The sequence below is a fragment of the Chenopodium quinoa genome, unplaced genomic scaffold (genome assembly GCF_001683475.1).
Source record: "Chenopodium quinoa cultivar QQ74 unplaced genomic scaffold, ASM168347v1, whole genome shotgun sequence".
NCBI lineage: Eukaryota > Viridiplantae > Streptophyta > Magnoliopsida > Caryophyllales > Amaranthaceae > Chenopodium > Chenopodium quinoa.
Genome location: NW_018743292.1, coordinates 11,350,036 through 11,363,033, shown reverse-complemented (window position 1 = coordinate 11,363,033; position 12,998 = coordinate 11,350,036). Strand labels below are relative to the sequence as shown.

The window sequence follows — 12,998 nt, the reverse complement described above, 5'->3', positions numbered from 1 at the left end:
TTTGTTCGGGTTAATTTCGGGTAGGGTCAACTTCGGGTGTCGGGTTAGGATCGGGTCAACTCTATTTTCGGGTCAGGTATGGGTCGGGTCGGGTCAATTTCGGGTCATTATATTTGGGTCAATTTCGGGTCATGGGTAGAGTCATCGGGTCTAGGTCGAGATTGTCAGGTCTACATCTATGTGGGTCCGAGAGAAAAAAATTCCGTAATTGACCCTTGTTTAGACAGGAAGAAATGAATGACTACATTTGATTGGGCAAAGACGCAAACGTATATTGTTTGTAGACCATAGTTGAAAAAACAGGGAAGGTACATGTGGGCGAGCAATGACGTTACAACAGAAGATGCAAAAGCCACAATGACTTTGCAATTTCAGTGGAAGAGAAGTATCACTCTTTCAGGCCATCCTACAGCCATGTCTCTATCTTCATTACCACAACCCAATTTTAGGTAATCAATTTCCTTCTTTTGTCTTATTATTCAAAAAAAATCAACCCTTTCTGCTCAAATTATCAATTTTTCCTTTTATATTTTTTGTTTTGTGGAGCCCACCACACTATCTGTTGAAGTATATGTCATTTTCTGTTAATGGGTTTCCTTTGAATCCTGAGTAAATGCTACATTCATAGTGTTATTCTAAAATATTTTAAGAGTTTCTAGTTTGAAGGGTAGTCCCTTTTCAGTTGGGGTGGTTCAGAGAACTTTGCTGCTATTACTGGCTTTAGATAAGCAGTTTTTGCAGTAATTCTATATTGTTATAGCAGTTGGGTAATTGAATGAAGCATGGCATCAATACTTGCTTTCAGGGTGTTTCCTAGTTTCCGCAAAAAATTAGGGCATAGACCTGGGTTTGGAGGGAGGGTTGTATGTAATTTAGGTGGTGAGAACTCAACAGTCTTGCACTCAGATAGTGTTAGTGTTAAGGGTGAGTCTGTTATAAAGGAAACTGAGAAAATTGGGTCTTCAATTGCTGGAGGAAATGGGCATGTAGGAAGCATTGGTGGAGGGAAAAAGAGGGGTAAGGAAGTTGATTCTGAAGAGTTAGAAGTGTTATGGGATGATGGGTATGGGTCTGCTAGTATGAAAGATTATCTTGATATTGCTAAAGAGATGATCAAGCCGGATGGTGGACCGCCTCGGTGGTTTAGCCCTGTTGAATGCGGGCGCCCTTTGAAGGGTTCTCCTTTGCTTCTGTTTTTGCCTGGTAATTTCAGCCTGACCCTGGCTCTGTGTGTGTTTGTATTACTTCTGATGCTAACTAGAATACTAGATAATAGAAGTTAATTTGACAGCAAGCTCGTGTTGATATATCATGCATAAATTCTGTTCATAACTGTTATATGGTTGGTTTAATTCAATTTGAGCTGAATTTTACAAATTATGGTGTGCACAGGTATGGATGGTGTTGGATTGGGTCTCATAATGCACCATAAGGCCCTGGGGAAGTAAGTCTAATTAGTTTTCTGCGATTATATTAATGCTTTGAATTCTCAGTACAAGATAAAAATCAGTTGAAAGGTAACTAAGTTTGCAAAGGCATCTGATAACTTGTTGGGTGATAATTTACCATCCTCTAGTACTTGTAGATATTATTAAGATGGACTAGTTTTGATTCCTTTTTTGGTTTGATCTGTAAACTTGTTAATACTCAATTATATTTACATCTTTGTATTAAATATGTGTAGCTCAAATTCTCCTGTTTTAATTTAATTTTTGCTATGTGGCTGCATACCTTTTTTTAATTTCCTGTGCATATTTCATTTGCTATTTATGTTCTAGCCTCAGAAATAGATCGTCAAGCATATAAACAATGTTAACAACAATTGAATTAGCTATGTAAGTCATAATGTTAAGTATGGTATGGAAATAATGGTAGAGAAACCATGCTTTGTTGCTCTGCATATATGGTGCTTCTATTCGGCTATCTTCTACCACATATCTGATTATAACTTTGTTTGTAGGGTGTTTGAGGTCCAGTGTTTGCATATTCCTGTTAACGATAGGACGCCATTTGAAGGTACATTTGCATTTTACAAGCCTTCCTTATAAGGTTGTTATACTTTGTACTAAATTGTCTACATTATACAGTTTTACTCAAATTTTTTTCCCTCATAGATTTGCTTGTGATCAATTTACATATTTCACCCTTTGACTCAGAATTATTCAATATCACCATTACTACACTTAAAAGTATTCAGTATTAGTACCTCCATAGCCCCTTATGTCCATTTTTCAAATTTCTCATAGCATTCTCGACTTCTTCCTCTCTTGTGAATATTGTGAATTTCTCATTTAGCTCCAGTCTCAATCAGTATAGTATTTCTCTCTAGAACCGGCTGTGGAATGTGAAGAGCACATAAAGCCTGAGAATAAAAAAAAAAATGAATTGAAAAATCAAATTTTACAGAAAAAAAGAAGCCAGATCTAATAAAAAGGGAACATATTATATTCTTGAAATTACCATCAACAACCGAAAGAAGCAAGTGAGAAAAAAAATGAAGAAGTGGAAGGATTAATACTTTTTTCTGCTCTAGTACTATTGCTTCTAGTTATTTTGTATCAGCTTTATTGTCTTCTTAGATCTTAGTGCATGGTCATTAGGCAACTTTTACCTGTTTTCCTGTTTCTTGGTGCTGTCAGCCTAGTAGTCTGTCAAGGTCATCCTGCTTTCTCTGTTTTGTTTGTTTGTTTTTTTTTTTTTTTTTTTTGTTTAATTTGATAACCTCTGCTTTCTCTGTTGATTAAGTATGACCTAATTTCAACACATATAGTTTATATGGCTGTGTTAACACTCTGAACTCCATCTCACTTTCTTAACGGCCTATGGAACACAACATACTAGTTTATGTGCATATAGTGTGAAGCAGTTAGTTTTTGTGGGAACACATTATCGTAAAGGGAGCTTTGACGAGGGTAATGTGTTTCTTCTCATCAGTTTGCAAGACTCATTTATTGAAGTGGAGTTGTAGTATGTTGAGCAGATCTTAGTTTCAAGTTTTGGGAAGAGGAATGGGGTGACTTGGCATTGTAGTCTGTAGAGTTCTTCTCAGTATGATGCATAGAGGCAAGTGGCCATATGTGTGCTTTTGCATTACTCATATGCATCTCATGAATATAGAAAAAGTATTTTATGTAAATGTTGGTCTTTGGTTACTGCAATCTTGTGAAACTCATTTATGATAAATATGTGGATATTTCTTGTGAGCAGGAGCATTATAATTCTTAATGTCTCCTCCTCTATGTTGTGAAGGGCTGGTGGACTTTGTTGAACGAGTAGTTCGGGAAAAGCATGCTTCATCTCCAAATAAGCCTATTTATCTGGTTGGAGATTCCTTTGGAGGTTCTCTAGCTCTTGCTGTTGCTGCTCGTAATCCAATGGTTGACTTGGTTTTGATACTTGCTAATCCTGGTCAGTCTGCAGAGATGTATGAATTTTTACTAGTCCTATCTTTGCTTGCTTCTGTTTAAACAACTTTTATTGACACTTTGATGGCTTTGCATCTGTTTTACTTGATAGCAACATCGTTGGAAAGGGGCCAGCTTAAACCATTTTTTCCTATATTGGAGGCATTGCCTGATGAGCTTCACAATACAGTTCCATATCTTCTGAGTTTTGTTATGGGTATGTACCATTATCATTGGATCCATATCATGTATTTCATTTGTTGACTGAAACTACATTGTTAGCTAGCTATATTAATCATGAATTCATGCCTCACATGCATCATGGGATCCTCAGTAACTTGGTATCTCTTTAAATGCATGCAAGCTCACAAGGGATAAGGGGGTACTATTTGTTGTCCAAACTCCCAAAGGATAACAGTTTAATACCAAACAAGTAGTTAATCTTGCAGCATGTTAGTTAATTTAACTCTTTTAAAAATTCCTGCCCCTTGCGTAAAGAAGCTAAGTATAATGTTACCTTGCATCATTAGGGCATATGGTTATCCTCTTCAACCTAGACTTCAAATTAGGTCCTTTTTTTTTTCTCTGTTTGCAATTATGATTTGAATTCTAGGTTGAAGAGGATAACCATCTTCCTTAATTAAAATAAGGTGAGAGACTGTGTGCTTCTCTTATTTGTTATATAGTGTGTACTAATTAGCAATAATGTGCACATACATTGAGCCCATATGGTTATATAGTGTGTACTGATTAACAATAAGGTGCACATACATTGAGCCCAGGTGAGCCAGTGAAGATGGCGATGGTCAATGTGGACAAGAAGCTTCCTCCTAGTCCAATGCTTCGACAATTGTCTAAGAATCTCACTGACTTGCTGCCACGTCTTTCTGTAAGATTCTTTTGCCCTGAGTTTTTCCTGTCTATTTCTGTACTCACATTCCTGTTTTTCATCTCCTATATTCTGTATGGCATTTGCTTTGATCACGGAAACTGTTACAGGAATTGCAAGTGCTGAAGCAGGAAAACACAAACACCATTTTATTCAAATATAAAACATAAAAGCACAAAATCTATAATTATGCTTGAAAAACTAAAGTAGTGACTCTAAAGATTCATGAGGGGGAATTTTTGTGCTGATCATAAGCAGAATTCCACTGAGTTTCCCTTAACTGTCAATTTACTGAGGCAGAAACAGTGACCTTCATGGGAGTTTCTGGCTTTCTGCTCATCAAGTTTAAATAGAATCTCTTTATCCAACTATCACGGAATAATGGATATGATTTGAAATAGTTAAATTCACTCTAAAATGTTATTCGTGTCTTCTTGAGACGTAGTTCAGTAATAAACTTCCATTGGCCACAGTAGGGTGTGCGGCTGGATTTGGTATTTTGAGGAGAATCATTTCTAGGATTTCTAGGGTGTAGTAAAGTTCAACCTTTTAATTTATGAGATCCTCCCATTGCACTTTTCATTAGTGTATTAGAAAAATCTTTTGTCCAAAATTATTTTTCAGACTTGATAGTCGCTTTCAATAGAGAGACATTGTATTTATGTCTTTTCATGGAATTTTCAAATAATAATATTTTTTTACTAAGAAATAATCCCTTTATTTTCATCATATAAAGCACACTTTACCACTAACTTCGCTCAAATATAATTTTATCTTTGTCAATATGTCCTGAGAGGAATTAATACTTCTTCCATTCCAAAAGTATTGCAACAATGGAGGAGTGCACAAGTTCTAAGAAATTGGGTAAAAGGTTAGAAGGGACCACAAAGCCCATATGAGTTACCCACAAAACCCTAGTAGGTAATGAATATGGGAGTTGATAATAAGGAGATATTGGATATTTACAGTGTAAAGGAAATATTGCAATATATGTAAAACTTTTTAAAATGGTAGGAGTAATATTTATGGAGCGGAACAAATATTCAAAGTACAATATCAAAATGTGTGGATGCCTAAAGCCTTTTTTATGAAAATGAGGGAGTGTGATAGATTCAGGCCTAGCACAACCAAATAACAGATAAATGCAATAAAATAGTAAAATAGAGAAGAAAGGTTGAGGCTTTAATTAACAAAAACAACGGTTTACACAATCGATAGGTTTAGCCTATCAAGCTCTACAGTGACTTGAGGTCACAACTCTCTAGGATTTACTCCAAAATTCTGCCTACCATTTTCTTTCCCCTCCCTTTCTATTTATATTAAGGACTATTAACCAAGTAAAGTAATATTACTAAAATATCCATACTACCCCTCCTTAGGTTAGTCTATTACAGGGAGTATCATAAGTGATTTCTGTACACCTAAAAGAATATATGTTTTAATAGATTAACGCATTAATTATTTTATCTTCCTAAAATGCTATTATGGTTTCTTCTTTTGGATGGAATTTTGTACTTTGTAAAGATTATATTGGATTCAGTTAAGATGTTAGAATATGGATTAGATTTGAGCTTTTTTTTTATTTTTTTTTATTTTTTATTTATTTTTTATTTTTTTTACTGTCATTTCATTCTCAGGTTATATCTGATCTCATTCCCAAGGATGCTCTTCTTTGGAAACTTAAGCTGCTAAAATCAGCTGCTGCCTACGCAAATTCTCGTCTGCATGCCGTGAAAGCTGAAGTACTTGTGCTTGCTAGGTTGGTTGGAAAACTGTTAATTAGTCAGCCATTTTGATTAATGAAAATTGTTTTGCACGTATCTGTTAGGTTTTTGGGTTACTTGGGTACTAATAATTATTGAAAGAGAAATCTTTATATCTCTGTAAAGGATTATGCATTCAACTTTTACAAGAATCATTCTGTATTGTATAAAATTTCTACATGGTTTTGTTAGAATTTGCTGCTTTTTTAGATCTTAGGCTAAGCTTATAACCCCAAAGAATCCTGATTGTAAGAACTTAAAGATGTTTAATTATTTATTTTTCCTTTTCAGTTTAAAGGATAATATGCTTCCTAGTGAAGATGAAGCAAAAAGGCTTTCTGGGTTGCTGAAGAATTGTAAAGTTCGAACCTTCAAAGAGAATGGGCACACACTTTTGCTGGTAGGTTTGGGTTAAGGACTTGGTCCATAGCTAAGGTTATATTCAATTCACCCATCAAAATTTCTCTAATATGATCCGACGTAGTTTTTTTGTGGTTTGATGTGAATTTCATCTGATGATATCTGATTTGCTAATTATGTTTGTCATTTGTCATTATTACTACCTCATTTTTTTTTTCTACTCACTTTCCGCTTATGGTTATTATTTTTTTTGTTCTACTCACTTTACTTTACTCCGTATGTGGCATACAATCTTTACCATCATCTCGTCTTACCTCACTATATTTACAACTTTTCACATTGTTGATTCTTCTAACTTTATCTAATGCCCCCTCCCCCCAACCTTTTCATACTTTACCTTACACCACATACCTTTTTACACTCTCTCTTTTCTTATACCTACGCATATTTCTCAAAAAAAAAAAAAAATGTATCTATAGTTGAACAAATATAAATGGAGGTAGTACTATTTATTAAAGTGATATTATTAATGTCATTTTTTAAATATTATTACTCCTCTGTTCCTATATGTTTGCCCAATTTGACTATTCACGGTCTTCAAGATACATTTTTAACATAAGTATCTCCAATTCTATAAACCCAAAATTTATAAAAATTTGGTATTCTTATTTCTTAACATAGAAATTGTATGAATATAACAAGATCTTACATGATTATGTTTTTTCTTATAGATTAGTGAGGATTTATGGTTTAAGATTTTACTATTTGACCCCAAAAAATACAATGGGGCCAACAATTTAACTAACAAATAGAGACGGAGAGAGTAGGTTTTAACTTGTTATATAAATTACTGCTATGAATGTTATAATGATTGTCTTCATCCTCTAATAACTCACTTATCTTCATCTTCAAGATACTATCCATATTTTACCTATAATGCCCGTCCTCGTTAGCCTGATGCATTACAAATAACATATAGCTTGATCCATTTTGCTTGGTCATGTAAAGATGAAACCCTTGACTGAATGGTTGTCTCATAGCACAATGTCATGCTGCAAGCTATACTGCAATTAGTACTAGTCATCTCTGATTATGCTCTAAAAAGGTTAATGTAGCTGGTTAAGGGTTAATAAACAGTTGTATAAATATCTAACTTCAAATAAGACTGCAATTTATCTGTTCACAGTTCACTGTCATATATTGACAAAAACACTCAACACACCTATGATATTGGATGGTACTGACGTTGTGCTGCATTGATGAAACAGGAAGATGGCATCAATCTACTCACTGTCATCAAAGCAACTGGAAAGTATCGGCGTTCAAGAAGGATGGATTATATCACTGACTTTGTGCCTCCTAGTTTTTCGGAATTCAAAACTGGATTTGATCAATATAGTGGGTATGAAAAAAGTCTACACATTTACTCTATGATAATTTTCCTTTGCTCTATACGTATACAGATCACCGTTGCTCATTCTTTATTATGCGGGTCTTTTGGTAGCTATTAGTACTTATAAGTAAGGTTGCATACTTACGTACATGTGGACCTTTAAGTATTTTAAGAGAGAGAGAGAGAGATTTAAGAGAGAGAGAGAGAGAGATTTTTAAGAGAAGTTCAGTTTTAAGTGGATCCAAAAATCCCCATATGATTAAATATTTATCCCAAAACTCAAAATTACCATGAAGTAGCTCAATATGAAGAAATTCCCAATTTGCATAAGAATCCTAAGTTTAGGTTTTGATTTTTGAATAGGATAAAAATATGTCATTTGGACTTAAAATAAATATGAATTGTGATAATGTGTAGATTCAATATGAAGTTAATTTGTTGCTCTCTGTGTTCAATTTGAAATTAATTGAATTGATGAAATTCCCCAATTTTTACATGAACCCTAACTACATAACTATAAATCATAATTAATCCATTTCTATTAGTTTGATTTGATTTAAGCCTTTAAGCGAGCACCTTTCGAATCGAAATTACTTATAAACCATTGGCCCTTAGCTATATTTTTTATTTTGTTGGAAAATTCATAGTTCCGGCAGTACTACTGAGGACATGGCCGAAAAACAAGTTACGGTAGTAAAATTTAACGAGTTAAAAATTTTAAGGTAGTATATACCAAAATAAATAAATAAAAAACTTTTATTTAATCTTGGAACTCTTTTTTTTTTTTTTTTTTTTTTTCTTTAATCCTTTATTATAAAAGAGGAGATTGGGGGTGTTATTGAGTTGGTCTTTAAATTATATTTCTACTTTTTATGCTCTTTTGTGGGCATTGTCATATGTGTATTAGTGTTTTCCTTTTCAATAAGTTTCTTTCTTGATGATGCTCTTAATACTTACTGACTGCCTACACATCATATGAACTTCAGATGGCTTAATTATTATACCAGTCCTGTGCTTTTCTCAACCTTAGAGGATGGAAAGATTGTGCAAGGTCTCAGTGGGGTGCCCAGTGAGGGTCCTGTCATATACGTTGGTTATCACATGTTGATGGGTTTGGAGATCTCAGGTCTTGCTGAAGGATTTCTGAGGGAGAAGAAAATCTTGGTCCGAGGTTTAGCTCATCCTGCATTGTTTGGTTCAAACTCCTCAAACAATGAATTATCATATTTTGATTACATAAAAGTATTTGGTGCGGTACCAGTGACTGCTAGCAACTTCTTTAAATTGCTTTCAACAAAGTCGCACATACTTCTTTATCCTGGTGGAGCTCGTGAGGCTCTACATTACAGGGTAAGTAGAGTCTATTCAACTGAATTTTCGTGGCACTTTATGTTTTCACAATTATGAATTTTACTACTTTGTAGTTTGTACTTTTTCTAATTTTGGCTGGGCTCCTTCCCGGTAAGTGAAACTCAAATAGGTTTAAAATAGCTATAATGCAATCTACTAGGTGCTTAAACCACATGTATATGTCTCTTAGATGCTCTGTAATTTGTCCTGAGACTAGTGAATATTCCTAATGGTAATGTCCTGACCTTATAATTTCCTGAATACTTAACTTATAAAAGAAAGACAAGATTGAATGATATGAGGCCATCGCATATCAGTAGCTGATGTCAGTACTAACATTCTATTGGAAATTTCTAGCATCGAAATTTTAACAAATTTATGTTATCAGGGTGAAGCATATAAGTTATTTTGGCCTGACCGACCAGAATTTGTACGAATGGCTGCAAAATTTAAGGCCAAAATTTTACCTTTTGGAGTTGTCGGAGAAGATGATATAGCAGAGGTAACCTCTCATTTTCTGTGTTTCTAACTGATTTATTTATTCACTAATTGTAGAAATTCTCAGTTGAATTGTTCAAGATTTCCATTGAACCTTTGACTTGAAATATTGGTTGGCCTACGTCACACCAGAAAAAGGTTTAAATAGGACATCATAACTAGATAATTCATCATAAAATTTCATGTATACTGTAAATATTATTAATTGTAACCATCTATGTATTGACGCAATGAGCATCATACTGTACTATTATCTCAATGTCCATGTCGCTAGCAAGGCTCCTGGCTGAGGTACAGTAGAGGTGTATGAAATATGTACGACTGTCTGTGTAAAGGCTTTTAGCCTTTTTCTTATTGGTATGTGGATGTATCCCATAAATCCTTGTTTTGAAAGGATATTGTTTGACCTACATCTTCACAACAAATAAGTAGACAATGTGGAAATGTAAGAAATGTTTGATCTAATCCATTAAAATCCGCAATGAAATATGCCTCTTCAGAGACTATTCCAACTTTGCTGAAGGTGGAAGGAATATCATCCAGTGAGAGCCAAATTGGGACTAATCTGAATTTACTGTAATTGCCCAATGTTTAAATCTAATGAGAATCCCACTTAGGGAAAGGTAGACCGTAGGGGATTATCTATGCTAATTTGACCGTAGGGAAATGTTTAAATCTAATCCTTGGATTATAAGACATTTGACTAACCTAATTTCGATAAGACTAAATAAGTCAAGGTTATTTGGTGAGGTTTATTTTTAGTCAGTTGTCACCTCAATAAGTACAAACTTGGTGGAAAAATTTGGTGAGATTTATTTTTAGTCAGTTGTCACCTCATTTTCAGTTGTCACCTCAATGAGTTCTTTCATACAACATTAAAAATAACAGAGAAACTTAGAAATGTGAAGAACTCAGTAAGAACATCCACATTTAAGTTGAGTTGTATAGAAACATGCAAGTTACTTGGGACTGGGGTAGATCATCATTGATCCAGCCTGTATATTATGTGGGTTTGAAAAGAAATTTTGGGATAAAAACCGGGCTAAAGACACTGCAAAATTGTATTTTTAAGCCAGGACTTGTTTTGGCCTGAAAAGCCTGATCTAGCCCAGCCTGAGTTTACAGAACCCTTGGATCGAAACCAATTCCATAATAACTAAAAAGTATACAGCTAAATATGGGAAACCTATTACGGAATAATATTCTTTCCTTCCATTTTACATTTACTTCCTTTCTTCCAAACAGTTGCACTAATCATTGATATATCTATTGGCAGTTGGTCCTTGACTATAATGACTTAATGAAAATCCCTGTGTTAAATGAACGTGTACGACAAAGTGCTGATGAGTCTGGAAGGGTGAGGTATGTATCTCCATTTTTTTAATTTTATATAATAGATTGATATTTCTTTTCTTTGGAGAACTATACTCTAAATTTACTTAAACTTATTCAACATTTTTACTCAAATTTTATTAATTGCCCTTAGGACCTACCTGTCCTTCAGTGAGTGTCTCATTTTGTTATAACCTATTTTTAACTCTTTTAGCTCCTTGCAATTCTACTTGAGGTACCTTTGTTGAAAAGTATGCATTATGTTTTACAAAAAACTAATATTGTCCTTCAGTGTGTGTAACTGTGTATATCAGTAAATGTATATGCATATAATATAATTTTGCAAACAGAGTTGGACAAATTTTCAGTCATCAGAAACAATTGTGATTCTTTTACTTTTCACAGTACAATGAAGATGTCATTCATGGTTAACGTTGCAACAATATTTTGTGATCACAGGAATGGTGATGAAGGGGAGGTTGCGAATGAAAACCTCTTCTTTCCTGGACTTCTTCCAAAAATTCCGGGTCGTTTTTACTATCTCTTCGGTAAGCCGATTGAAACTCAAGGGAGGGAAGAGCTACTGAGTGATAAAAAGAGTGCAGAAGAGTTGTATTCACAGATTAAATCTGAAGTTTCCTCAAATATAGATTATTTACTTAAGAAGAGAGAAGATGATCCTTACAGAAATATTATTGATAGAACCATTTATCGGTTGGCATCTACTCCTGCAAAAGATGTGCCATCGTTTACCCCATAACAAAGAGGGGACTATAAGTTACACATGATTTTAACTGTATGATATAAAGAGATCTCTATATTCATTATTTTTTGATGATATATATAGCAGTTTTTTCTGAATATTGTTATCTGTGTGGTTATCATTTAAACGTTTGAGCTTGTATTTGTATGTTTATTTTTCCATAGAAAGCATTGTGAAAAATTTAATCCAGTCAAATGACTCAGAGTAAATAAAGTACTTCATGAACTGAACTTATAGCATGAATTATCTGATCTTTTTTTTTCTTTGATGATGGTCTTGTTTGGCCTTACAGTAGAGACTTGTAGGGGTTTTGGAATTCGTTAACACGTGTAAGATTCGAGAAAATATCTCAAAAGAAGTGACTTTAATTTGACTTATGCTGCCTGAGCTTTATTCTGTGTTCTTTTCGGAGTATAGAGCGAGGTGTCTTAACAGGAACCAAATACTTTTGCTGTTAATGGGTGACAAAGTATCAGAGCTCGTGTTGGGGATACAGTTGCATTCAAGTTACAGATCTACTTTCATCTTATCTCCGAATACAAGAATCAGTGGTGAAATCCTACAAAATCCTAACTATCTGCTGACAAGTGGTATGCAGAATTTGATTCTTAGATTGCAGATTACAAACGATTAGAAAGAATCTTGAAAAATGCTGGTAAATCTCTTAGCTTCGCAGTCAGAATCATCTGTTATTTCTTCTGGTGAATATATTCCTAACCTTTTTCTATATAATGCAGGGTTGCAGACACTCAGTTCAGTATGTCAGAGAAAACACACAGAATCCTCTCTGAATAAGAAAAATCTAAACAAAATGTCTGGATATGATTATAGGCACCCTGATCATGTCCGAGGTAGGCCAATCATCAGCTATGATGTTTCTCACGGGACTCGTTCATATGTCACAAGAATCGAGTCACGTGCTGCCACTACATACAAGTACCCCACTTCTCATGCGAAGGTAGATTCCTCGATGGTCAACCATGGTCGTCCTCCAGAGGTTGAGAATTTCATCACACAAATTCTTAATGAAGTCAATGGACCACCTGGTTTGGCCACCATCCCAAATTCAGGGCCAAATTGGGGCCGGCATAGCTCTCCAGTGAGGGTGTACCCTACTAGAGACTACGGATCTGACTATTATCCTAGTAGTCCACCTGTGAAATCAAAGGTTTCATGGGACCATGGTGATCCTTATGACCATGAGGATAGATCACCGGGCCTTGTTTATGATCACCTTTCTCATAGA

The 12,998-nt window shown here is 34.6% G+C and overlaps 1 protein-coding gene across 1 annotated transcript; it reads left to right on the top strand.

The window, feature by feature from the left end:
• Positions 1 to 335: 335 nt before the first annotated feature.
• Positions 336 to 11,982, top strand: LOC110737025 (acyltransferase-like protein At1g54570, chloroplastic). The gene is made up of 13 exons (XM_021917374.1): positions 336 to 1,203; positions 1,393 to 1,444; positions 1,961 to 2,016; positions 3,250 to 3,408; positions 3,517 to 3,621; positions 4,187 to 4,293; positions 5,931 to 6,052; positions 6,348 to 6,456; positions 7,685 to 7,818; positions 8,796 to 9,159; positions 9,548 to 9,661; positions 10,934 to 11,019; positions 11,449 to 11,982. Exons 1-13 carry the CDS (start codon positions 783 to 785, stop codon positions 11,747 to 11,749), a joined length of 2,130 nt encoding a protein of 709 aa, XP_021773066.1. The 5' UTR covers positions 336 to 782; the 3' UTR covers positions 11,750 to 11,982.
• The last annotated feature ends 1,016 nt before the right edge of the window (positions 11,983 to 12,998 follow it).

What these genes read in the sequence shown, in the direction of transcription:
- LOC110737025 (XM_021917374.1), top strand. Translation starts at nt 783, where the DNA reads ATGGCATCAATACTTGCTTTCAGGGTGTTTCCTAGTTTCCGCAAAAAA. An exon ending in CACCATAAGGCCCTGGGGAA is followed by an intron (nt 1,445 to 1,960) that starts GTAAGTCTAATT and finishes CTTTGTTTGTAG; the next exon opens with GGTGTTTGAGGTCCAGTGTT. An exon ending in TTTGATACTTGCTAATCCTG is followed by an intron (nt 3,409 to 3,516) that starts GTCAGTCTGCAG and finishes TTTACTTGATAG; the next exon opens with CAACATCGTTGGAAAGGGGC.